Source organism: Vipera ursinii (genome assembly GCF_947247035.1).
Source record: "Vipera ursinii genome assembly, chromosome: 2".
NCBI classification, from domain to species: Eukaryota; Metazoa; Chordata; class Lepidosauria; order Squamata; family Viperidae; genus Vipera; species Vipera ursinii.
Window position 1 is genome coordinate 44,364,304 of NC_139513.1, and position 27,924 is coordinate 44,392,227.

At 37.9% G+C, this 27,924-nt stretch overlaps 2 protein-coding genes and 1 long non-coding RNA gene across 7 annotated transcripts in view; 2 read left to right on the plus strand and 1 right to left on the minus strand.

The window, feature by feature from the left end:
- Nucleotides 1-1,160: 1,160 nt before the first annotated feature.
- On the plus strand, nucleotides 1,161-8,989 carry TRNT1 (tRNA nucleotidyl transferase 1). The gene is made up of 7 exons (XM_083354314.1): nucleotides 1,161-1,832; nucleotides 3,841-4,034; nucleotides 5,166-5,304; nucleotides 6,439-6,565; nucleotides 7,006-7,199; nucleotides 7,932-8,185; nucleotides 8,571-8,989. Exons 1-7 carry the CDS (start codon nucleotides 1,682-1,684, stop codon nucleotides 8,817-8,819), a joined length of 1,308 nt encoding a protein of 435 aa, XP_083210440.1. The 5' UTR covers nucleotides 1,161-1,681; the 3' UTR covers nucleotides 8,820-8,989.
- Nucleotides 8,990-12,996: 4,007 nt separating this feature from the next.
- The window catches only part of CRBN (cereblon), a gene marked incomplete at its 5' end in the record, with an annotated part of 29,648 nt that continues 14,720 nt past the window's right edge, over nucleotides 12,997-27,924 (minus strand). For 3 of the 5 annotated variants that reach the window (XM_083354310.1, XM_083354308.1, XM_083354312.1), the window contains 8 exons: nucleotides 12,997-14,530; nucleotides 16,925-17,056; nucleotides 18,181-18,245; nucleotides 19,231-19,346; nucleotides 20,088-20,172; nucleotides 20,435-20,503; nucleotides 21,983-22,045; nucleotides 26,687-26,849. In XM_083354310.1, the coding sequence (XP_083210436.1) occupies nucleotides 14,347-14,530; nucleotides 16,925-17,056; nucleotides 18,181-18,245; nucleotides 19,231-19,346; nucleotides 20,088-20,172; nucleotides 20,435-20,503; nucleotides 21,983-22,045; nucleotides 26,687-26,849 (877 nt within the window). In that variant the 3' untranslated portion in view covers nucleotides 12,997-14,346. The remainder of the gene's footprint in view (nucleotides 14,531-16,924; nucleotides 17,057-18,180; nucleotides 18,246-19,230; nucleotides 19,347-20,087; nucleotides 20,173-20,434; nucleotides 20,504-21,982; nucleotides 22,046-26,686; nucleotides 26,850-27,924) is intronic. The other 2 variants (XM_083354311.1, XM_083354309.1) reach the window with 1 other exon arrangement.
- Nucleotides 26,803-27,173, plus strand: LOC310635406. The gene is made up of 2 exons (XR_014491399.1): nucleotides 26,803-26,916; nucleotides 27,062-27,173. It is a non-coding gene; the product is annotated as an uncharacterized lncRNA (long non-coding RNA).

Here is a 27,924-nt window from a genome sequence, read left to right on the forward strand (position 1 = left end):
GCGTATGAAGATTTTAGGTGTCTTTCTTGCTCTGTTGGCTGAAGAAGTACGCGAGACAGCTGGCTAACAGAAAACTTTTTATTCTCAGAACCGGGCGAGGAACAGCCTCGCAAGTGCCTTATTTATACCCCCAGCTGGCTGTCAGGCGACCAATCAGGGCTGTGCCGGTTTCCCGCTCGTCCGGGCAGACCAATCGGCGATGGTGAGCTTTGACAGCCTGGAGCTGTCAAGCTGTTCCGCGCTTGCGCAGTATCCGGTGGTTTTGACAGCCGACAGCTGTCAAACGGCTGCGCTTGTGCAGTGGCTTCCGGCAGCTTTTGACAGCTGTCAAAAGCTGCCCACGGGTTTACCTCATAACTTTACAAGTGAACACAATCATTAACATAATGTGTGAATACACAACATTTCTCTTCCTAAGCTTCTAGCTGGGGGCCTCCAACCTTCCCAGATTATTTACATCTGCAATTCTACTGAGCTGGTTTCTGCTTGGGAAGCAGACTTGGGGCTATTAAAAAAAACTGGGCATGCTTTTCTGCCTTTGAGGAAATATATTTTTCTGCCATTTTAATATTTCCTTCTCTAGGGGATTGACTTCCCACGGGGGGGGGGGAAACCCAGTTTGCTTTCCTGGGAAATATCCCACATTCATTTGCATGGAAGAGGCCTCTGGGCCCTTCAGTTCCACTGCAAGTCGGATTCACAAACCTCACTGAATCATAAAAAAACCCGATGGGAATCCAGCATTCCCAATTTTCACTGTGATTTCTGGCTTTCCCTACGTGCAAGCTTAGCCAGCTGTGTTACCTTTAACAAAGGAGGAGTAAAGCACGCGCGGCTTATCGTGATTTGTGGACCAAGCCTTAAAAGATAACGACCCCGAGTCCTGAAAAAGGCCGTTTCTTTCGGACACAAGCAAAATGCCAGTTTAGGCCGGCCTCTATGCCGGGGTGGTGGTGGAAAAAAGCCCTTGAACACAAAAGGCCTCGCTGGGGAGCGAAAGCCCTAGGAAAGAACAGCCAGCCTCGCTCAGCAATTGCCGAAGCTACTCCACAAGGCGGCGAACCACCCGGCAAAGCCAGCCGAGAAAAACGCGCGCACAAGTTGCCGAGTACAGCTACGCGGTCTGGGGCGGGTCTCCAGGCGGATAAAAGCGCCGCCCTCGACTGGGAAGGACGCGGAGGAGGAGGAGGAGTTACTCGGTTGCAAGCGGCGGCCTCCTGCTTTCCCGCTTCTGGAACTCGCACCTCTCCTTTCCCTTCCATTTTTATTTTGCAGCAATTGGCGCTGCGGGGCTGCTCGGTCCGCTCGCTTAGAGCCGCGGAGACCCCCCCCCACACACACACACCCCACCCCAAGTTCGTTGGGTGAGTGAGGCTGCCCTTTCCCTCGCCAGCGCAGGGTTGGGCAGCAGGCCTTACGAAGGGGAAAAAGAAAAGGGGGAACGGGCTGAAACGCCCGACCGGTGCGGGGATTCCTTGCAGGCCGCGGAAACCGAGCGTGCTCGCTCCACTTTTGAGGCGGCCGCTACTTTTCGAAGGGCTTTCTCCCGCCCGCAACCCACGTAATGGTTATTTTCCGAGCGTCTGCCGGGCCTCTGGGTTGCACCATGCCTTCCTGGGGTGTTCATTAACTCGTCATTTCGTTTCGTTGTTTCTTTTTCTTTTTTTTCTTTTTTTTAAAGATGTGGAGTCATTTCGTTCTTCTGAGCTGTAAAATCCTTGCTCCCCGCAACAGAGTAGGGCTCGCAAGCTTTTGTCGGAATTTCAGAACCATGAAGATAGAGTCTTCCGAATTTCAGTCCCTTTTCACCCTAGGGCTGAAAGGCATTGCAGGTACAGGTGCTTCATTTTCTTGGGAGGTGAACTTGGGAGCTGGGATGGACAACCTGTGGCCCTCCAGCTGTGGCTTGAACTACTCGGGAGTATCTCTCACCATTATTAGATCGATTTACTTCTGCCAGGTGATGTAGTTCTGCAATATCTGGGGGAAGACAGGTTTCTCGGCCCGCTTTTGGACTAGGGCAGGGGTAGGCAACCTCGGCTCTTTTATGACTCATGGACTTCAACTCCCAGAATTCCTGAGTCAGCTATGCTGACTCAGGAATTCTGGGAGTTGAAGTCCATGAGTCATAAAAGAGCCGAGGTTGCCTACCCCTGGACTAGGGATTCCTGATAATTGGGATTTAATACTATTACTGCTCGTGTTTCACTGTGACTAGCAATTATTTTATTCCAGTAGTAACTTCAGCAATAAAAAGAGCCTTGGTGGAGCAGTGGGCTAATGCCTCCTTAAGTAACATCAACTGCCTGCAATTAGTGCAGGTTCGAGTCCCACCAGGCTCAAGGTTGACTCAGCCTTCCATCCTTCCGAGGTAGGTAAAATGAGGACCCAGATTGTTGGGGGCAATAAGCTGACTTTGTAATAATGCTGCTTTGGGACGGCGAAAGCCCTAATAAGCAGGCATATACCTAGAATGAAGGCTATTGCTAAGCACATTGATTTGTGCTTCTTAGATTGTAAGCCGCCCTGAGTCTTCGGAGAAGGGCGGGATATAAATAGGATTAAAAAAAACCATCATTTTGGTGCATACCAGGATACCAACATAAACTAGTAGGTTACTGTCTTTTGCATTGGGATTATAACTAGCATAACAGCCAGATTTCTTTAGCCAACTGTGTTCAAAAGATTACAATAGTGTTTCTCAACCTCTGCAACTTCTAAGGTACGTGGATGCTGGCTAGAGAATGCTGGGAGTTGAAGTCCACATGTCTTAAAGTTGTAGAGGTTGAGATACACTGGTGTACAATAGTACCTGAATGCTTTTTTGTCCCACAAATGCAGTTTACCAAAAAGTACCTATCCGTGGGCCACCAAGACATACAGATTTCTCTTTCAAACTGTCAATCAAAACAGCATCAAACATTAAGTTTCACTCCAGGATTGCAAAGCAGTCCTGCTGACTTTTCAATTGCATTACTCAGAAGGACAAATTTCATTCTTTTCATTCATCATATCTGAGAGATGGGTGTATCAAACTTTTCAGTGCAGTGTCATGTTCAAAGGATATATGCTACTTGTAGATGTTATGTTGAACTATATTTGATTTATGTTAAACTCAGATTTTCAAGACTTGCTGAGGTGAATTTGGAGAAATATTTTAAAATGCTTAATCCAAACATAACTTACATGAAGTATTTTGTTTTACACTATGGTTTGGATTCTTTGGCTGCTTTTATGATTTGTTAGAATATGCCTGGCGGAGTAATATCAGACATGCCAAGCACGTTTTTGTATATAAGAAATTTGGGAAGACCTAAGGCTTACTGCCCTTTAATACTTTAATGATACATATGAAAATGCAGACTACTTCTGCAGTATTTGATTGATCTTAATCTTCATCAAGACTACTGTGCATGTGGTCTAGTGCATGAATTTTTGAAAAAAACAAAATTTTCAATGCTATTCAATGGTTTCTTTTTAAGTTACAGCACAGAAATAAGAGATTTTTTTAAAAAATTAAAGTATGATTTAAATTTTCTCCATCTATGAGCAAAGGTCTTGTTCACGATGGGACACATCATGAGTGCATGCACACAGGCCAAAAGACAGCCTAATAGTATATTAATAACGTATTCTATAACTGAGCCAATGAGGCCCCACTCTATTTAATTTACAAAATTAAATGATAAATTACGAATTAAAAGTTAGGTTTAGAGCATTATCTTGGACAAATCTAGCATGAGGAATTCCACATAAATCAAAAGTCATACCATAATTTCTCTTGCTTGGCTTCTTTCATGTATATTTTGTCTTTACAATTTTTCCCATTTCTACTTACAGAAATATTTGATAAAGAAAATTATGAACTAAGAATAGCAGGAGGTGCTGTAAGGGATTTACTCAGTGGAATAAAACCACAAGATGTTGATTTTGCCACTACTGCAACTCCTAGTCAGATGAAAGAAATGTTCCAGGCCAAGGGTGTCCGTATGATCAACAACAGAGGAGAAAAACATGGAACCATCACTGCTAGGGTAAAAGGATTTTGCAAACTTTTAAAATGAAAAATAGATAGAAAAAGTATTTTGGTAGAAGAGGAGCTTCTATAGATTTATATTCCTAAGGTTATAAAAAAAAAGTCTAAATTGTCCTCATGTTGAGCTTGAATGCTAGCAAATATATCTGTTTTCTTTTTTAAATTATTAAATAGAAAAATAATAGATATTGTTGCAATGAGGCAACCTTATTTCTCCCTTCCTGTAAGCTGACCTCATTGCTGGCTGACTATAATGTCAGCAAATGCGGAAAAATATTAGAAGAGAGAAGTGGGCTGTATGCAGAACATGACAATATTCAGAGGTTCTCTGATGATACTTGCTTGCCATGAATGATAGTTATACTATCACATATGTTGAAACTGCCACCCTCCCAATGGCTAGTCACTAGTTTTTCACCATGATGTCTGGGAATTGCAGAAAATGCCATTTTGGAGAAGGAAGGCCTAGAGCACTATGCCAAACTAAAAGAACTTGAGGCATGTGGGGTAAGATGAAATGCCTCTGTGTCCAGTTGTGGCTGAGTCTTCAGCCCTACAAATTAGAAGACAGAATAATTAGAAGACACAGAATGATCAAAGCATTATGCGTACATGTTTTTGGCATAGTATGGCATACTATGCCTAGTATGCCTATTTTTAAAACTTATAAATTTGATGGATAAATAGTTGTCAATGATGCACAAAGAAAAAATGTACTTGAGTGCAAAAAGATGAAGATAATTAGCTTCAACATTGGGCGGGAAGAAATTCCACATAGGGCATTGGGGCAAGTGGAGGCAGACTTGAGAGGTCATTGGATGAAGGAAAATACTATAAAAAGAGTTGTCTGTTATTTATTAAGAAAATTTATATGGCCGCCTAACAGACTCAAGGTAACTCTAGGCGGCTTACAGAAATAAAACTTCCAATACAAAACCCAATCAACCCTCACCCTCAGTTAAAAGCTATAAAAGGGGGGGAAAACAGGCAAAGGTATGTTTTCATGCAGGAAACAAAACAGATGGATTGATTTTTTTTCCCCAAAATTGCATTCTATCCATCTAATACAAGGTTTTAAAATGGATTCTGTTAGCCAAATGAGAAGTTGGGTTGTTGTTGTTTTTTGCAGCTCCACGAGGAGAACTTTGAAATTACCACACTGAGAATTGATCTGCGTACTGATGGGAGACATGCAGAAGTAGAATTCACAACTGACTGGGAAAAAGATGCAGCAAGAAGAGATCTCACCATAAATTCTATGTTCCTAGGTAAGCTATTTTTCCCATCTTAAAAGATGGCATGGTGGTCCTGTAAATGTGGATTGTTCTCTCACTTGAATGTTCTATGTCAACTCTGTCTCCAGCGGTTCCAGGTTTAAGCCTAACTAGGAGTTGGAAGGCAACTCCTGATTGAGTTTTCTTCTGAGAGGCTGGCAGTGAGCATCAGAAATCTTTCTCCCATCCTCTTCTTTCCTTCCATACTTTGTCCTTCCTTTTTCATTCCTTCCTGCTCCTTCCTTTCATATCATAGGCTTATTGGTAATCATACACGTTCCTTCCAAGTTCCCCATTGATTTGTGGGAAGCTGTCAGGAAACTTTGAAAATAAGGATGGCATGACTGTAGCAAAACTAATTTCATTCCCTCAGGAGTAATTCACCCCAAAATATCGAATGGAGAGTTTTAGTAGTATATAGATATTATGGAGGTCTTAACAGTGAGTTGATGTAAGAATTCTGCTTGAATGAGGACATTTTGGTATTCTGCCGTCTTGGTAATGTGATGCCTATAATTCCATTAAATGGCACACATAGAATTCCTCAGTTTAAATAGTTATCCTTTAAAGTTATCCTTTATTGCCCTGTACACCGCCCTGAGTCCTTCGGGAGAAGGGCGGTATAAAAATTTAATAAATAAATAAAATAAAGCATATTAAAGTCTTTTGAGCTAGCCAATTCCCCTGAAATATGGCAGCGTTCCTGCATTCAATTTCAGTGCTGAAATTATTGAAATTTCACAAGATTTGGTACATACTTTAAAAGGAACACCACATTTTTGGTGCTCATGTTATATAGAGTAATATATAATGGTTCTTGTTAAAATTGCTAACTATTGCTTAAAGAAATCATGGATTATCAGTAGCTTAAAAATATACAATGGTTTCCTTCCTAAGTAATCACTTTTCATGAGATCCGTTTCTTACCCTCTGATGCTAATGATTGCAACCAATATTTTTTAGCTTTGGTATTACAAAGTGAATGTTTCACCCTACTACCGACCGTGATTGCTGGTAATCTTGCTCTGACTCTGGTCAAATGCTAAAGATGGATGGAGTTTCGGAAAGTGCCTTTTTAAATGAAGTTCTAAGTAATTTTTGTTAAATTATGTTCCACTTGCTTGATAGGTTTGGATGGCACTCTTTATGATTTCTTCAATGGTTACAATGACTTAAAAAACAAGAAGATCAGATTTGTAGGAGAAGCTAACCAGAGAATAAAAGAAGATTTTTTACGAATTCTACGCTATTTCCGGTAAATAGCTTTATATGTCTACATGATAAGGGCACTGGCCAGTTTGCAGAGAGCTAGATGCTCTTTTGTTTATTCCTTAATTACATTTCACTTGGAGATCACTTACAGAGCTCTGACTTCCTGGCTTGTGCATGGCACTCAGTATTAGAGGCATTTGGACATCAAATCTTTGCCCTTTTCACTTTGGTGCTGTTTGCCTAAATATATTTGCACCAGGATATTTATAAAAACAACTGTATTCTAAGTCCTTACAGTGACCATACTGAGTTAATGTAGAGTGAATTTTACTTGAGTGTAAACACTGGCATATACTGCTACATCGTTTTGCCATCTTACCCAGTTCCAAAATTCTTGAAAATCAAGCTATGAACAGTGGGGTTGGTAATGTGATGCCTATAATTCAGTTAAATGAATCATAAGACTGAAATTATTTTCCTTAGATTTTACGGGAGGATAGCTGAAAGGCCTGATGACCATGATGCCAGAACTCTGGAAGCCATCAAAGAAAATGCCAAAGGTTTGGCTGGAATATCTGGCGAAAGGATTTGGACAGAATTGAAAAAAATTCTTGTTGGGAAATATGCAAATCAACTCATTCATCTGATGTATGAACTTACAGTAACTGATTATATAGGTAAAAAACTTAATAGATGTTAACTCCTGTACAGATGTGAATATTGGAGATAGAGAATATCCTAATGGTGCCTTTTCCAAAAGACAACTGGAGTTTCTTGAGGGGTTTTTCTTTGAAAATGTTTCACTTCTCATCCAAGAAGCTTCTTCAGTTCTAACTGATTGAAGGGGATTTCCTTTGGGACAACCAATCATCTATGGATGATTGAGAATCTCCATAGAGAATTATCTGAGTGACATATCCTTGAGTAACCAGTTACATCTTTTATTTTTTGATAATGGGCACACAGTAATTGTCCTTCAAAGATCTTTGGAGTTCCTCAATAAACCTGGCTTAGGAATTTTAGAAACTGGAATCTCACAACTTCAGTGCACCCAGATTTGAGAAGGGCATATTAACCGCTGAAATGACTTATCTCTGCATTTCTTAGGACATTGTAGATACGCTATTTGGGGAATTCTGGGAGTTGAAGTCAAGGTAGAAAAATAGAACATTGGGACACTACTGTTGTCTGCTAGGTCTAAAAAAGCCTTGAATCTGTAACCCTGTTCTACATTGGTTCTGAAGTGACAGCGCACTAGTTTGATTTTGCCATTACTTGTAATAAATAATAATACATTCTGCTTGTCTAGCAATTCCAGGTACTGCTTTGTTAGCAATCTTAGTTGCTTTCTTGTTTCTTTCTAATAGTTACCTTATTCTCAAAACCCTTCTTTATATGTATCCCCTCAGGATTACCTGTTAATGGGAACTTACAGGAGTTTGACACAGTCTGTAAAAATGTCCAGAATCTTTTTCCCAAACCAATGACCATTCTAACGTCACTGTTAAAGGTTCCGTGTGATCTTTCAAAACTGGATTTAAGACTGAAACTATCAAAAGATGAGAAAAACCTGGGGCTATTTCTGTTGAAGCACAGGAGAGACTTGACCAAAGCTTCTGATACTACAATGCCTCTTAAACCATACCAGGATTTCATCTTAGATGTAAGTACAGTAAATCTCTTTTGGATAATTCTCAACTTTTGTTCAGCTTTCTATTTGATCTATTTGGAGGCATCTTTGTCCTCTTGATTTAATCTCAGATACATAAACTAGGAGTTAGGAAGAAGGCTGTGCAAACGTGAATGCTGACTCCTTAAATACAGACTGGGTTCCCCTATGTATGTAACCACGAACAAAATATTTAATGTATGATCACCAAAAAAATAGAAAATTCTGAACTTACTGTTTTAAAAGTGGTGCCAAGTAAAATCTGAACTTTAAGAAGATTGAGGACTGATCTGGTTTTAGGTATTTTGTGTATTACATTGGAACTTAAGAACTATGAATACTTTGTGCTCATATTTCTCATTTTGTTGTATTTGTGAAGGCAAGGGAGCCTTGTGCAACATCCAGAATCCATGAGCTTTTGAAGTACCAAGGGGAAGAACAACTTCTGAAAGAAATGCAAGAGTGGTCTATACCTTCTTTTCCTGTAACTGGTCATGACTTAAGAAAAATGGGAATCTCCTCAGGAAAAGACATTGGGCCCCTCTTGCTACAGTTACGAGAACAGTGGAAAAAAAGTGATTATCAAAAGAATAAAGAAGAACTCTTAAGCTATGTAAAGAAGGCGTGAAAGCAAATGGTGCTGAAACTTTAAATAATTTTGTATGAAGTTCCACATGTACATGCATATTTTATTGGATACATTTCATTTCTGAATATAAGGACTATTTGTGTTTCAGTTCTAAAACAAATAGAGTTGTTTTTGTGTCCATCTGGTTCGTAATAAATGAATAACTTTCATATTCTTTTACTCAACTATTAACGCCAAAATGTACACTTCAAGTTGCATTGACTCACGTACAAACCTGTATGTAGATTGACTATCTGGGTTGTTCAAAAATATTCTTTGGATTGAGTTGACTTTAAAAAAGCAAGGAAAAATAATTTAAGGAAATTAACATTGCAGTTGTATTCATGTTTATCCAAAAACGATTCCCATCCATTCATTGGGGCTGACCCACAGCAAGCATATATCATCTTGAACCTCAGAGTCAGATTTTAGCCAGAGCCGATGCTTATCAAGCATTGTCATTTCACTGAATTGCACATTATGCACAACAACCTAAAGTTTTAGATATTGAAAAAGCTTTTAAGTAAAAAGATAGCATTTCTAATATTTATATTGAGTTGAGCACTTTTCATTCATTTTATTTTCATGCACCTGAAAAGATTCTGAGAACTAATAATAACTGATTTTTTAATACAAATTACACAATGTCCCAGCTTTCTCATTTTTTAACTTGCAACATGTTACAAAAGCCTACAGTGGGTTTATAAACTTGATCCTATATGTCTTACCTAATGCTGCAAAATGAGTTACAATAAGCTCAGTGGGATTAATTCTTGGTAGTATATTTAGGATTGCAGTGAAAATGTTCTTGCTGGGTTGATGAATTTGGATAATGACAGAAGTTTCTATCCACTAGGTGGCAACCCATAGGAGCCAATTTTATATTGCGAACAATACAGTGCAGAAGACATTTTGCTCAAGGTGCATGCTGAAAGATCTCTGGGTGGTAATGCAGTTCCAAATTCTAATTTGCAATTATCTGAGAGAGATGGGCAGTTTAGAAATAGGAAATGTAAATAAATATGACTATTTCTTCAGACTTCACAAGAACCAATTTCTAATAATGGAAAAATTTATAATTTGATCATAATGTCGGGCCACCTGTAAGTTTAATATGTGTCAGGTTTTATCCTATGTACTGTATTTTGTATTTTCTCTTTCCTTGCTTCTGAGAAGACATCTTAATATCGTGCCTTCCCTTAATTCTAAGTCAGTATGTGAAGGATATTGATTCAGGAATATGAGCATGGGAACAAAATGTTGGAGAGTACAACCTTAACCCTAATGAATGCATTACAGGTAGTCTTCAATTTAAAGCCATTCGTTTAGTGAACATTCAAAGTTAAAATGGCACTGAAAAATGTGATGTCTTCATACTTAATGACTGTCACAGCTTTCCCATGGTCACCCGGTCAGAATTCAGGCGCATGTTAACTGGCATGTATTTACCAAGTTGACAGCATCATGATAATCATACAGCCACCATTTGCAACCTTCCGAGCAGTCTTTCAATGTGCAAAAGAGCTGGATTCACTTAACTGGCAATGATTCACTTAATCATGGCAAAAAAAGGGTAGCAAATTGGGCACGACTTGTTGAACAACTGCCTTTCTTAGCAATGGAAATTCTTCTCACTTGTAGTCGATAAGTTGGAGACTTCTAGTTGTATGTATTTCCATGATACTTTTCCACATCCCTTAACCTAGAAAGCTAGAAAATTATGTTCGTTTTTAATTTGCTTTTCTCCTGTAATTCACTTTTTAGATTGCATATGTTTTACAGACATAGAGTCTGTTAGCACTATGCTATTAGGATTGGAGGGACTGGTCGACATTACAGCTTATACTGCAAAAAGTTTCATTGTATGCTGCTCTAATTAATGGAAAAGCTTGAATTTGATCTTACTCGATTCTGGAATGAAAATATACAACAGACAATATTTTGTATACTATATGGATAGCAACCTGAGAAAGCCACAGTTATGGTTGGATGATTCTTACAAGTCTATTTATGGAAAAATATTGATAGTCATATACCAAGTTGTGAATATACTTGGGTCAGAAGGAAAATGTAAGTTCAATTCAGTCATGGTTTCCTATTGAAGCATTACTAGTTTGAAAATCATAACGAATTACCAAATTCTGATTTAGAAATTTAATAAGAATAAATGATATAAAAGTACTTGGTTGAAATCACAGCAGCTTTCGTTTAAGTGACCATAATAAAAAAAATACTCTATTCTGATTCCATTCTATTATTCTATTATATTCTCATTTGGTTTGCTTCCAAGAAAAAGATGGGTTTGTTTAAAAAGACAGTGACAAGCAAAATAAAACCGTTTTATGATGCAGCAATACATTTTCAGATTTAAAGTCTTAATGGTACTGCTTTTAGAAAAAAAAGATGCAAATATTTGCAATATTCCCTTAGTTTCTGCAGTAAGCAATCAAAGGGAAACTAATTCATTTTATTATCTGTTTAAACACATTAATTCCCATTTTCCCCCTTTTCTCCCAATTTTTGGAAGTAAATCCCACAATACATATACAAACATAGAGAAACTGAGCTAATAAAGTGATGCATTAATAGCTCTATATTGAAAGCAGGGATGTCAAACTCACAATGTCACATGATGTGTTGCGACGTATTGCAACTTTTTTGCCATTGCCGGCAATGGGGTGGGCGTGATTTTGCTATGATGCATCTGGCCCATGGGCCGGCAGTTTGACACCCCTGCTATAAAGCATATGCCTTGAAGAATTAATTGGGAGGACAACAGCCAATATCACAGTAGCAGGATACAGCATATTACCTTTGCAGTAACTTGAACTCATACTTAAGAATTAGAATATGCTATTAGTTTATTAATCTTAAATCTATCACAGAGTGAGGCAAGATACATAATAGTCAACATTAAGTGAAAATTGAAAAATTATTTATTAAATTATTTATTCATGATCTCAATAAATTATGTCAAGTATTTTTTAAGAAAGCCATGCTTAACCTTGAATTAAACTCAAATCACATAAATTTTAAGCATAACTTCAATCCCTGCCATTCATCTGTTACCATTTTAATACAGGCCTTATATGATGCAGGCTATTTGTGGGAAAGCTGGTATCAATGAAAAGTGAGGCTAAATTGTCAGCTCTTTCACCTTTATAAGCAACATAGTCAGGAACAGATCTGAACACATTTGTGATAATCTACACACCCTGTGAGCCACTGAACCAAGACTGATTGAAAAATAGGACTTCACTCTTCCATCTGAACTGTGGCGAATAAAAAGCTTGTTCCATACGGTAAGACAGAGAAAGAGAACAGATCTAGTAAGATGGATATTCCGATGTAAGCATTACGTTTTATTCTTAGCAGAAAAATGAAATGGGTGAGTGGGGATTTTACTAGGATCATATATAAGGAGTTAAAATTAATTGTTGTGTACCACCCAGAGTCACTTTTCATGAGATGGGCAGCTAGATACATTTAATAAAATAAAATAATAAAAATGATGCACTTCTAATATGGGAAGCTACAGACTGGAGCTGAAAATTAAACTTATTGGCCATCAGTTCATCCATAGCAGAACAAAAGTGGAAGGAACCAGAACTTCAGGAATTTCACCACTTGAAAAACCAAGTCAACCATAACTGTAATTATGAGAAGTTACTCCTTCTTTGTTGCAATAAACCTCTACCCCATATGGCTTTCACAGATCCTACACTGAGTTATATAGTCCATGCATATCTACTAGCGACTAGTATTGTGATTTGGTCACTACAGTCTGCCCCCCAAATCAAGTGCTATCAATACATTTTTTTTAAACACAGGAAAAATAAAAAATAATTAAAATTTTCATTCAGTAAGATGCCCTTGCTCTATTCAAAAAGAGATGACAGCAAATATTGCTTTTGACTAGCAGAGAGACGGTGTTGAAGCACAAGAAGACAGTTCAGTTGTAACTGTGATGAGAAATAAAAAATGCCACTGTACCAGAGGTAGAAGGAATTTGCCCTGAGTCACAAAGTTATTTGCTGGTGTACATTAAGTCTTGGGGATGAATGACACTGACACTCAGAACATGTTTTCAACTGATACAATAAATGCCATCCTTAAAGTTAAGTGTCTGCTTCAAAATAACATCTCACAGGAAATATGATAGTATGTACGAAATTACTAAAATGTTTCAGCAAAGTTTTTATTTCAGCAAGGTAACACATTATTAACAAGCTCACTACATATTTCTATGAAACAAATCTGATACCTGTGGATTTACTGAAATGCATTCTGGAAAAAAACAATGTATTAAGTCTTTATTCCTTCTTTTTTGTCACCCTTTTCTATACCATAATATCTCCTGGAAACAAGTTTCTATGGGAAGCATTATTACCCCACAATCCCTCAGCTTCAGATAAGAAATTACAAAGAGTAGTAAGATGTCTGCCGCTTTCCAATACCAAATATATAGCTTATGAACAACTGTGATGCCAAGTCCCTAGACATGTAAAAAGATACATAATGCTTCAAAACATTTAATTACAAACTTCTGTGATATGATTAATTGAAATGCACTGGAGAGATCAATCTCGAAAATCATACCCTTTATTATGCTGCTAGAGGCATAAACAACTAACCTACGTTTCTACTTTTTAAAAAAAGGAAGTCTGAAAATGCCAAATGGAGTGAAAATCCTGTAAAGGAGATAAAGCAAACACAAACAGCCTGGTTTTAACCAAAGAGTTGCATTTCGTAGATTCTTTTGAGCAGCAGGCTTCAATGCGTGCTTCTACAGTAAGCTAGAGCAGGGGTCCCCAAACCCTAGTCTGTGGACCGGCACCAGGCAGCAGCATGCCAGAAACCGGGCTGTGCAAAGAAGCGAAGCCCCATCCGCGGGATGCAGGCAGTACGTGAAGCCGTGCCCCTCCTGTCTGCAAAAAACCCCCCTTTCTCCATGGAACCGGTCCCTGGTACTCAAAAGGTTGGGGACCTCTGAGCTAGAGTCTGATCTTAGGAGCTGCACACTCCTTTCTAGAAGACTGGGTCTCCTTGTCTTTTTAAGGCTTATTGAAGCAAATGCTAGTACCTGTAAACTATTTCATACAGGTAGAAAACAGGTATTCTAGTAAATTCACCACATTCTACAGGAAAATACCGTAAAACAGCGGGCAATAGATTATAGCTATCATTACGCACACTTTTTAAGTTACACAGTCTTCATGTCGCTTCTACTCAGCTTTATCTCCTCAACAACACTAGATGTCCTCTTACATTATTAAAGAGCAGCTGTAAATCCGAGCTGTTCAATTCAGTACATGCCAGAAAACATGAAACCGTCTGCTTTATTCTCACGTTCCGTTTCACATTTTGTACATCTTCAAAATATTAAATCTTTCAGGGCCTTCGGAAGTAACAGTGCCTTTTTCATGAAGTTCAAATATACAACCAGATCCCGGAGGCAGATACTTTTAATACTTTTCCTCTTCGAGACACAAACTGCTTTTAGTTTGTTCCGAGTAAGGTGCCCAGATCAAAGGCAAAGCAATAGTGATCTTTCTTGCCCAGATTCATTTTCTTTTTCTGGAATTCTTGGCAGCAGAGCAGAACGGGTCAGTCCCCAGAATTTTTGAGGTGACAACTCCTTCTTGGCTGCAGTGAACTTCCAACCCATATGGCTTCCACAAATCCTGCACTGAGCTATAGTCCATGCATATCTAGAAGTGGATAGCATTTATGTTAGCCTTCACGATTGACAAATATTTTTACAAGGCGGCAAGACATTTATAATGGCTCTAAAGTCATATAAAGCCGATTTCAAAATATCAACATTATAGCATTTAAAATAAGGATTCACGTACATGCACATTTGCAAATTGACAGAACTGAATGGCCTTAAACCACTTTGTCCAGGATTCTTCTAAAACACGAACCAGAAACCTGTTCTAATATAAAGCATCAGATTCCTAAATGGCACTATTTCAAAACCACTGACATTCTAATAATATATGGGGATTGAGAGCACTTCTCCATAAATGTCAGAATTGGTTAAACCACATATGGTTGGCATAAATTAAACATAACACTCGAGTAATAAAAAATTTATAATGGCTTTAAAAAAAATGAAGCTTTTCGCTAGTTGGGAGAAAAAGCCAGGCTGTTTTTCCTTTCGTTCGGTCCACACTCAGCTTTAAGGAGACGGTGTTAATGAAGTTTTCATTTTTTTTCCTATTTACATTTTAATTCCTTCGATGGCTTGGCATACGCAAGGTATATACATAGAATGAAGGCTATTGCTAAGCACATTGTGCTTTAGATTGTAAGCCGCCTTGAGTCTTCGGAGAAGGGCGGGATATAAATGGGATTTTTTTTTTTTAAAAAAAAGGTAAATTTCTGCTTCAGTAACGGAGAAATAATGCAAAATGGCACACTGAAGGTACACAAAGCATTAAGCCTTGTCTGGACTCCATTGGCTGAGGAATTTCAGACAGCAGGCTTAAGGAGAAGAGACTTCTCTGCTATGGCCCTCGCCCTTTGGAATATCTTTCCTCCTGTGGTGAGATCAGCCTCTACGTTTCTGGCCTTCCAGAAGACCTTAAAACTTGACTCCGACAGTTTTTATTTATTTATTTATTTTTATTTTAATCCCATTTATACCCCGCCCTTCTCCGAAGACTCAGGGCGGCTTACAATTTAAGCACAAACCAATGTGCTTAGCAATAGCCTTCATTCTATGTATATGCCTGCTTATTAGGGCTTTTGCCCCCCCCCCCAAGCGGCATTATTACAAAGTCAGCTTTTTGCCCCCAACAATCTGGGTTTCTCATTTTACCTACCTCGGAAGGATGGAAGGCTGAGTCAACCTTGAGCCTGGTGGGATGCGAACCTGCACTAATTGCAGGCAGCTGGTGTTACTTAAGGGGGCATTAGCCCACTGCTCCACCAAGACTTGGGCCCCAATGGGAGCACACTATGCTGGAGGTGTCCCAAAGATGTTTTTCCATGAAGCAACCGGACTTTGTTTTTCTTTGAAGATGCTTCGCTTCTCACCCAAGAAGCTTCTCATCCAAGCTTCTCCTTCGTGGAAAAACATCTTTGGGACGACTATGACCCGGATGACTGAGAATCTCCATAGACATATGCTGGAGATGGTTGACGGAGCAAGAGACAAATATCTACTCCGTACCATCCTTGCTCTTGGTTTAAACCTTTTATTTGCCTAGCAAGGTGTCAAAAACAAAAAAAAGGAAAAAAGTGATGAAGTACAGGTAGTCCTTGACTTACAACAGTTCACTTAGTGACTGTTCAAAGTTACGACGACACTGAAAAAAGTGCCCCCCAAGCCACAGCCAAACAAGATACCTGCCTGCCCGCCCGGTGGCGCTCTTCCTCCTGTCCGAGGTTTTCATTGTTGTGAGCATTTTTGTTGAGGATTGGCAGCGGAGGTGGGGTGGGGCAGTGTTTGGTTTTTATTTCTCCCCCTCTGCTGGGTGGTTGCAACAGGGTTTGATCACTTCACATGACCCTGGGACACTGTGCCTATCATAAATATGAATCAGTTGCCAAGCATCTGAATGTAAATCACATGACCCTGGAGATGCTGCAACATTCCAGCTGATCAGCGCTTCTTCTGGGCTCAGAAGCACCAGGATCAGTGCCGAGCTCCAGCTGGAGCCTGGCGCTGATCCTGGCGCTTCCGCTGAGCCCTGACAGCCCTGCAGCTCCAGCCATCTCTCGTTTGTGCGGAGCTGCCATCAGTTCAGCTCATTTCCCTCTCCCACTACCACTTTTCTAAGATGGTCGCGTACCACCTGCCAGGTTTCAATGTACCACAGGTGGTACCCGTACCACTAGTTGAAATGCCCTGCTTTATATTGCCATAAGCCACCCATTCGAAATAGTGAGATGGGCAGTGTAAATAAAATAAAATAATAAAATAAAATATAAAATATAAAATAAAATATAATAAAATAAATAAAACAAAAAAATTAAAATTAAAAAACACAACAACAACAACAACAACAACAACAACAACAACAACAACAACAATAATAATAATAATAATAATAATAATAATAATAATAATAATAATAATAAAAATAAAATCTTACCCAGGAAACCAGCTGTGCTCTGTGGAAGATCTGCCACTCAGATTCAGATTGCAGGCCTTGTAGACAGTAAGGGTCTCGTGCACATAGCCATGAGGATTCACATAGGCTGCCATAGGTCCACATAGGGATAAACTACAAACAGTTTTAAAAGATGATAATGGCAAAAGCACAAAAGTGAACCATATCCCCAACTGTGTATTTTCTTTAACAGACATATCAGCCAAGCTTGAAAAAGCCTTCAACGTGTAGGTTACTGCAAGATAGGTATTGGCAATAATAATGGAAGCCAAAGGTAATATTTGCCATTTTGCATATTTTTGGAGTCATCTTTGTCATGCTAATGTGCTGTAGAATTGTTCAGAAGTAGAATAAAATTATGTTGTTTCACAAAGTTCTTCCAATTTTCACCTGTACATATGGAAGCCATCAATATGATCATACGTAACTCTATTTCTCTGTATCATCTTTATCAGGAGGCCATGCAGACTGTAGCTTGGTGAGAGCCAATATTATAAGCAACATCCCACCAAGACAGACACTATAGATAGATATGAATTCCTTTGTCTAGGAATTAGTGAGGTTAGCTACCCTAGACGGCGGTCGGTCCAAACGAACCGAGCAACCTCTTCAAACAATTCAGAAGATACAAGTGAAAAACACTGTATCTTGGACTACCAATACAATCCACCTACAGGGATATTGCCTCTGTCCTAAAGGAGCTGCACTGGATGTTAATATCCAACCAAGACAAGTTCAAAGAGCTTATGACATATCAAGCTCTATATGGGATGCCTTTTCATAAATCTCTACAATTGAGATTGAGATTGAGCAAGGAAAGCACGCCTACTCTTGTGAATAATTCAGAAGATACTTAAGGCAGACTATTTTTGACCCTGGAGCCCAATTGTGGAATTTCCTCTTTCCTTAGTCACAACTTTCACTACTAGCTGAAGATTCTCACCAAGATTTGTTTCATGTGTGACTATTATTTTTGTGGTCACTTTTCAGTTTTAACATCAGTAATGTTATATTGATTTATGATTTTATGGTGTCCTGGATAGGGCTTGTTTTGATCTGAAACCTAATCATCTGAAAAGAAGGTAAAAGCTTTATGAATTAATGTACATTATTCAACTCCCAAACATCTGGATAATTGCTACATAATAATTTCATATTTGTTTGTCTTTATTAAAAGGTATCCTGCTTTGTGAGGCAATACAAACTAAGAGATGTATAACGTAACTTTAAAATCTCACCTGAATATTTCATTTTTAGTAGTTATTTCTGTGTCCTGACAATGCTTACAGCAAAGAGAGGTACACTACAAACAAGAAGGCAAATGTTATACAGGAAAAGAAAATTGAGTTTCTGGATCAAGAAACTCAACTTTTTATTTATAAAAGATTTTAGATATAAATTGCCAATCTACAATTCAAATAACAATAAGTATCTAAAAAGTTAATTTTATTTTTATCCTGTCTTTATTAATGATAAGTAACTCAAGACAGTAAATATGGATAATAGTTATTCCTCCTCCTGTTTTTGTACAATAACTATATTAATTCTTATACTATCCAAATATTATAGACAAATAAATTGGGTTTAACATTTATTCAAATCAAAACTGCTGCAAAATGTGTTTTTACTGTATATTCTGGAACATGCAATTCTTGCCATGAAGACTAGAACCAGATAACTGAATAATTATTTCAGTAAATAATTATTGCTTTGGAAAGGTATAATAATAACAACAAAATATTGTTGTTGTTTTACCTTTCCAAAGCAATAAAATGTTGTTATTATTATTTGGAAATAATAATAATTATTATTATTTGGAAATAATCCATAAATATCTGTGCTCCCAACCCATAGCTCGCCAATCCTTTGGTAAACTACATGCAAAATTGTGGTCTGCTCTTCAAACACACAACCTAATTAAAGTATTTTTTTGGTTTAATGAGAAAAGAAATGAAATTACACATATACATGTTTCACATGTTCAAACAATCACATGAAGGCTAAATCATCACTAGGTAGAAAAGTTGAAATTGTTAATTTAAAAGCCTTATGCCATGTTAAGAAATATTCACATGGGCACAACAATGTGGGATAGCCCCTATCTCTGGACATCATACCAGTAAAAGCTAAAACAATTATTATTTTGAAGAGTCAGGACACAATAAAAATATTGGGTGATCATTTTCAGCATACATTTCACATTTAAGTCTCCCCAAAAATAAGTCCCAATGGCAGTGAATCTTCTTAAGCATAATACAACTGAAAGAAGTTAAGAGTTATTCACTCACTTTGTTCATAATATCAAGTTCACAGCGCAGTCTCTGAACAGCACTGCCAATTTTAAGCAGCTGAATTCGCAAAACATCATCAATTGGTAGGCATGCTGCAACTCTGTATGAAAAATCTTAAAGAAAAACAAGGTTCATTCTAAGAGACAAAAGACTTAACCAAACTACATCTAGGCAGAGCATTAAAACTAACCTATCACTATTCACAATTAACTTCTCTTAACTTCAGATCAGCTGGAACAAATCAGATTGCTTTCTCCAGGTAGACATTAACTATGCTTAGTTTTACAATAGTTTGCATGCTGTAAATGTAATACCGAAGTATCTTAAGGAACAATTTAATTATAAAAAAACAGCAGATTTTGACAGAGTGATGCTACTGCTCTTCTGATGCAACTCTATAAAGCCACATTACACGTACAGCAAATTAGGGCAAATGTATAATAACCAGGTTACAGAAAGGAATGACAAATTGATATTTACAGTAATAGTTCATGTTTATTACAGTGTTGTCACCTGCAGAACTACATAAAACTGTCTGTTCTATTAGATTATCCCATATTAATGGAAATATGTATTGTAACTCAACAACTATTAGCTGCAGCATACAAGATATTGCAAGTGGTTTCCACACAGGAGTGTTACATGTAGCACTGCTGATGTTTTCCTGGTGCTCTTCTACCGACTTGGGTAGGTGGGTGCAATTTCTCCTCTTTATAAAAAGTCATAATAAATATACAAAGCAGCAGAAGGTTGCTCCGTAACTCAGTCGTGATTGTAGGATCAGTTAACTAATAAACTGATTTGATGAAGACTTATTACCACCAATACAACTCATTATTTAATAAATAATGTACCTATTGGATTTGATGGAAGTGATTCATCTCTCAGATTTTCATCCCATTCATGAAGCTGCTGCTTGACTCGTTCCATCAAGGTTTCCTTGTGTTATAAGAAAAACCTAATTTAAACATAAAAACTTCTTTTTTTGTTAACAAAATAAGAAAAAGGGAATTGTCAAAAAAGCATTTTTCACTATAACTGCAGTTTAAGCTCCTTAAAATTAAAATGCTATATTCTGAATGCTGGGTGAAATATTAACCAACAACATTAAGACGAATCTTGTTTTTCACTGGCAACAAGGACCACCTCCTCCCTTGTTTGAAAAATTCAGTGGGGAGAGGTTTGCCCCTCTTCCAATTACCTGGCACAAATCTCTACTGTGTTTTTCCAAAGGTTCTCCTCCATTGACAGAATGGAGATGAAGTTGGCCCTAGATCATGAAGCGGATAAACTGAGGGTGAGATATTGGCACAGCTAGTCGACAGACTTTAACAACGCCCAGAAATTATTATTTTTTACCAGAAACTAGAATTCATGAACTTATTCCAATTATACGCCTTTATATGCCAAATGCAAGTAGACTAACAACTAACTCAGAATGGAAAGCCTAAAGGAAACAGTGGCAATATACGGATTATAACTCTACCAACAGGAGGAGCTTAATTTGCTGAAGACATCTTATTTTACATAATAATAATAATAATAATAACAACAACAACAACAACAATAACAATAATAAAGTTGGAAGGGACCTTGGAGGTCATCTAGTCCAACCCCCTGCTCAGGCAGGAAACCTTATACCGTATACACATTTCTATGATGCTTTGTCGGTAGCAATGGCATGCCTTTAATGAAAACAAAAGTGTGATACTTTAAAGCAGCCTCTGTAAATAGGGTAGAAAAGCATAAAAACCTCTAACTTCCAGTAAAATCAGATCTGCTTTGAAAACCTGAAGTAAAATTTCATTGAGAGGTATCTCCTTAGAGAAGATACTGACACATCTCTTCATCAAAAGCCACTGTAGGCCTGAAAAACTTGGAGAACAACTGCCTAGCCTTCAGCCACCAATTTCTATGGAAAGCTGTTGGGATGGGGGTGGCAATCTAAAATGAGGGGAGGGGGAGAAATGGCACCATGATATGGAGACTGTCAGCTTAAACAAACTGCAAAGTAGCAGATTTTCTACACGTAAGAGCCTAAAACAGCACTGACTGCTCTAGTCAGTCCTAGATTGGGAGTCCCTAGCCACAATAATTCATGCACTTATTGTCACAAGTCATGATGACAGCAATATATTCTACATGGGCTGCCCCTGGAGACTACACTCATTGCATGGGTACTGCATTGGTTACCAATAGGTTTATAGGTAGAATTCAAAATACCTATAGATATAAATTGAAGCTATAAAGACTCATAGAGTTCAGAATTGTATGGAAATGCCCATTTCAATGCCTCCTCTGCACATACCTGCTTAAATGTGCCAGTGCACACATCCCTCTGTTTTTAAATAGATACCTAGGGCTTTGTTATCTGAGGAGTGGAGTCTGTAGACTTAGATGCACTCCTCATATTAGTAACCCCTTTCTTCAGATTAAGCTGAGCTCCTCATGGTTGCACTTCTGGAAGCTAATCAAGGTAGATGTTTGGAGAATGGTCACCTTTTGCTTATTGTATTATTATTGACTTATTTATTTGGGAGTTATGTCAGTATATCTTTATGATATAAAGATGGGCGGTTGCTTTCTGCATGCAAATAAAGCAAATAAACTAAGCAGAGTAAAGAGCACAATTCAAATCATGTACAAACACTATATGTACACAAGCTTATTGGGCAATGCAAAAGAGCACACAGAGTGCAAAAAGTTGAACATAATACGGAGCAGGATGGAAATCTTCATTGATACTTACAGCATCATATAAAGAATATAACCACGATGGCCAGGAAGTCAGACTCGCACAGTGAAACTTGCGCTGTTAACAAAAAAACACTTTCCTTATTATACATCTATACTTTTCTACATAACAAAGGTAAGAGTGCGCCTCTAAAAAGTCAGCCAATTTAAAATATTTTATATAATAATGTCCTTTCCACTTACAATTTATCTTGCAGTGGGATTGCTCTTCACCTCTGCTCCCTATAACCAGGAACATGCACACTTTTGGAATTTCAGAACATCTAATTGGAAGCGGCAGAAGTTGGCTTTAAAATGAATGAAACTTATTCCCAGGCACATATATATTTGAATTAAAAATTACACATGTATACTAAGGTGAGGCACCACCCAATTAGTTTTCACAGAATTAATTCCAAGGACTGCAATATAATCACACATCATCACCATCATTTTAGAAATGCAGTAATTTTTATAAATTCTAGCCATCAAATCCAATGAAAATTGGATATAATCATAGGGTTGAGTAATCTTGAACATACACTCTCCTTTTTCATCTGCTAAATTCTGCCTCTTTAACTAAAGGTGAACAACAGCCACTCCTCATTTAGCAGTTACCTTGTTTAGTGACCATTTTTGAATACTACCATAATAATAGTAGCAATAAAAAAAATTTCCAAGCAATGCTGACACTTGCAACCAGATTTCTACACTTGACAAGAATGCATCCCGAAGTAAGAGTAATACTGGCACTGCTGCTTGAAATAGCTTTATCTGAATAAGACGGCAGCAACTGGTGATCTTTGGAACATTTTTTCCCTCTGTTTTCATCACATGTTCAATTAGCAACCATTTAACTTCTGATTTATGGAATGGATCTGCGATCGCTAAATGAAGAAAGAGTGTACAGGTAGATAGTCCTTGACTTACAATCACTAATAAAATCTGATATATTATGGGCACATGGTGCAAATGGATGATGGATTAGAGAAAAATTATGGTTTGGCAAAGTTGAATGAAGGGAAAGGTAACCGATAGTGGATCGATAGGATCAAGGAGTTTCCTGGAGTGTCCCATTAACCCATCTGCCCTCTGGGAAGTCAATAAACCAAATGGAAAGGGAGACGTCTTTTCCATTTATTTTTCAGCAATCTTTTCCATTTACTTTTGACTGAAAGATCCATTGTCTCTAAATAAACAAATAAATAGCTTTACTCGTCCCAGCTTCTGCTAACCTAGCAGTTCGAAAGCACGTAAAAATGCAAGTAGAAAAATAGGGACCACTACGGTGGGAAGGTAACAGCGTTCCGTGCGCCTTTGGCGTCTAGTCATGCCAGCCACATGACCACGGAAGACGTCCTCAGACAAACGCTGGCTCTTCGGCTTTGAAACGGAGATGAGGACCGGCCCCTAGAGTTGGAAACGACTAGCACAAATGTGCGGGGGAACCTTTACCTTTACCTAGTACAATTTACAGTGCTGATCGTGCAAAATGCCAAGAATGAGGATACTGAAGTCTTTTCATGAAAGTAACACCCATTTCAGTCTTTTTCAGCCTATGCTGGATTATAACTCTCATCTTCCCCAAACACGACTATGTTAGCAGGGAATGTGAGTTAAAGACCAAGAGAAATAAGTTACCCTTCATCAACAAAGATAAACCAGAAAGTCATTACAGAAAAAAAAAAAAACCTTGCTTTTCTAATCATAAACTAAAGCATTGAAGAATCTGCTACTGGAAGATTATTCTAAGATTTTTAAAAAATAGTTAAACTAGTGCTTTGGGGAATAATTGAATTTTTACCTCTGAAATGAAAGAAATTATCACAGCAGGTGCACAAACAAGTCAAGATTATTATGAAAGCATGCCTTTAAAAATAATATATTATTGCTTTATGCTGACAGGGAAACAAATTTTTAGGGATATCTGGCTAAGATAAGGACAAAAATGCAGAAAGATAGAAATTGTCACTACGAATCCCTAAAAGGCATAAAAAAACTCATTAAAATAGAAAAATGTGCATGACTGATATACAGAGGAAATATGCAGTCATAAATGCTAAGGAATGCACCACAAATTTCAAATTTCAAAAACCCTTTATCTATTTTTATATATCTAGGAAGAGAAAACATTTCTTTCTGATCAAAGAACAAGTCATAGTTCCAGTTTTATAAATTTTTACTTTTAATGTAATTTAACTTGAATTTGGGACAAGAGAAAATTCTTGTAAAGCTTTATTTTATATTCTTGGTTTTCAAGTCAATTTTTAAACTCCTGCTTTTATTGCTTTGCCCTACTTTGGCAAGATTTTGTATGAATATACTTTAGCATCTTATTCTCCAGAGAATTTAAATGTCAACTTAAGATCCACTTATCTTTAAATATATAATACAGCTCTCTAGGAGAAGAGCTAATTATCAGGATAAGTTGTATTCCTGAAAACTTCACTGATTCATTAAACACTTTTGTGCCTTTTTGTCATTGTTGACTCCTGGTGACTGCCTAAACTAATCCTTGCAGTTTTCTTGTCAACTGTTCAGAAGTGGTTTGCCATTACATCCTCTCTAGGGCTGACTGAGAATGACTAGCCCAGGGTCACCCAACTGGTTTTATGCCCCAAGATGTGACTAGAATTCACGGCTTCCTAGTTTTAGCCTTGTGCTTTAATCTCTACACAAAACTGGCTCTCTTGTTAAATACTACATGTGATCAAAATAGTTGCTCTGGCTTCTCTTAAGTGTTTCTTTAGTGGCATCAAATATCTTGAATTTCTATGGAGAGATTAAAGCCACTATGAAGAAATAGTTGCTAGTTTTATCCTTTCTCCTTTCCCCTTGAAGTGATGTTTGAACATATGGTATATTCATCTTCTCATCACCCAAAACGCTGGCCTGGCCTACTAAACCTATATGCAAAGAGCTATATAAAGGACTTAAAGGGGCTCTTTCTAAAGCATCTTTGAAATATTACAAGCATTATGTCCTACAAAAGGACTTTACTAATTTGAAAGCTTTCTTCTGTTGTCTCTGTCTCTCTCACACACAGAGGGAGGGAGGGAGAGAGAGAGAGAGAAATATGTATTGGGACATATTTTTACATATAGTAAAAATCTGGTCCTTCAAATATGATGAAGACATCAGATGAATTCAAAAGCTCAACTTCCACCCCTGTAGAAATAAAGAGCAATTGCCTACAGTCTATAAGCTATAATTATAAGCTATAAGCTATAAAAATGTCAAGGAATAATCAGGAGTAAAAATATGGAGATTCTAGATGCAAAATGTAGAATACTTGCTTAATATTGAGGTCAGTTTTGGATCTGTGTTCTAATTAAGCACTGTTGAATTAAACTGAACTTACAATGCTATTATTCCATAAAACAGACTAATCGTGCACATTTGCATGCATGAGGCATACAGAGATGAGGAGGTTAAATGTCACTACTTTCAACCAATCACCTTCTGCTAGTCTATATAAAAACATTTTAGATCAAAGAAAGAGGAAAATTATTCTCACAGGGTTTATGTATCTCAAACATCACAACTACATTCTGCATTAAGGTCAAAACTGCCAGCCAACCTGACTTTGTATAGCTATCCCTGAGAAAATCACATAAATGAAACCTTCCACAAAATGCATTGCACAATGATCGTGTTCCATTAACACCAAGGCATGCCATTATATGCCAGTGGAGCTGAGGACTGCCCCCGACCTCCGTTCATTCCGACGGGACCTGAAGACCTGGCTCTTCGAGCTCTCTGGCCCAGGCTGAGAATTCTAATTTTAGCTTTAATCTTAATTTTAACTGGGGTTTTACTATGCAGGGACGAATATAATTTTTTAAAATCTGTTTTTAACTTTTGTATCTTTGTTTTTTAATCACCCTGTAAACCGCCCTGAGTCCTTCGGGAAAGGGCGGTATATAAATGTGATAAAATAAATACATAAATAAATATTTCCTTTATCCATTCCCTCCATGCTCTGAATTCATATTGGTTATTGTGGATATCTACAAGTTTTCCTAAGATATTTTAGCACCTGCAAATCATATGCATGTTGCTGTTCTAGGTATTAATTAGTAACCCTCCTGTGAATATATGAAATACAGCACATAATCAGATTGATCTTGAATTTGTCAATGATTCATCAGCTTTCATGGCCTGGTTTCATAAATGCAGTTCAGATCAAAAACCAAGCTGATGCTTTCAATTTGGTGCTAAGAATGCAAATCTCGGAATTCCTAGTTTTTGTAGACTTGGCACTGTAGGCTACAAATTCAGTTGAGCTATTGATCTTTGTTCTACCAATTCCTATTGAACAATATGAAGGCTAGCATCTTCCCAACTGCAACGCTTCCAAACTGGATTGCAGATCCTAAAAGTGTTCCATTTGCTGGTCATACTGCTTCTCAATTCTGGAAACTGTAGGCACAATCATCCCAAAGATGCTAGGTTGGAGAATGTTTACCCACCCACCCCAATCACCACCTTCTTTTAACTTTCGAATGTATTATTTCATATCTAACTCTGTAACGTAACATATGTTACCAAGTGCTGGTTTCAACTGATAAGCCACCAAAACAACAGGCAGCTTGCTAAAACAGAAGCAGCACCAGCAGAGCGTCGATAGACACCATCACATTTTTTTTAAAAAGAGATAGAGAGATGGAATTTTTATTGATTTTTGAAATGTCACAAAAGAACGTAATTAACTTCTGACCTTTTGGTATTTCTGTTGCCATTGACGTATCTGTTGATGCTGCCATGTTGCAGGCTTGGAAGAAGGAAAAATGTGGCAACTGCTGCGGGATTCCAGCTGCACTGCGGACATACTCGAAGGAAGTACCTGCTCGGGAAGGATTTGTACTTTGGCCTGCTGTAGGCTGATTTAAAAAAAAAAGAGCCATAAAGTATAAAAACTGCACCTATTCACTTCTATGGGAGACACAGGTATGTTTACTTATTTACCTCTTTTAATTGCATAAACATCTCGGAAAGCACAGCAGGACATTGCTTATTTTAATTCAGTGTTTTCTAAAAATATCTATTTCATGATTTCATATAAATAACCTCCTGCCCTTCTTTTTTGACTTAGACTACTTCAAAGGTTCCACAGCTGTATTTCGGTTGTTTCACATCAGACCTTATCCTGTTCTTTTAAAAGGGGAATAGTTCTAAAGCCAAATAGTAAAGTTCTGGTCCCAACATTTTTTGTGACTTGTTTCATTCAGTTAATTTTGGTACTTTTCAGTAAATATTTGACCATATAAAATGTATTTTTACCTGCATGGCCATTTAAGACAAAACGGCAGCAAAAGCTAATACAATCCTTGGTTGCATAAACAGAGGCATAGAATCAGAATCACGTGAAGTAGTAGTACCGCTTTATAAAGTAAGGCCACATCTGGAATACGTCATCCAGTTTTGGTCACCACATTACAAAAAAGATCTTTTTTTTTTATTGAAAAGTTTTAAAAATACAGTTTTCCTTTAAAAAACCCCCTTCCCCCTCCCCTCCCTACCTCCCCCCTTCCCCCCTCCCTCCTCCCCCCCCACCCCCCCCACCTCCGCCCAACCCCCCCACCTCCGCCCAAGTCTTGAGACTTTGGGAAAAGTGCAGAGAAGAGCAACTAAGATGATTAAAGGCCTGGAGATTAAAACATATGACGGTTGCAGGATTTGGGAATGGTCAGTCTAGAGACAAGAACTTGGGGGTGACGTGATAGCAGCATTCCACTTGAACATCATTGGCATTGACAAATTCACCATCAGTCAATTGCAAAAGGTGGCCTTACTAGGAACAGCTTCCATCCTGCGACAATATCTGTAATACCATCAAACATCCACATCTGCCTATCCCAGGTCCTTGGTAAGGACTTGATAGGTAGACAAAAATGCCAAATCCAGTCTGAATATCTGGTTGACAACAACAACAATAATAGAGTTGGAAGGGACCTT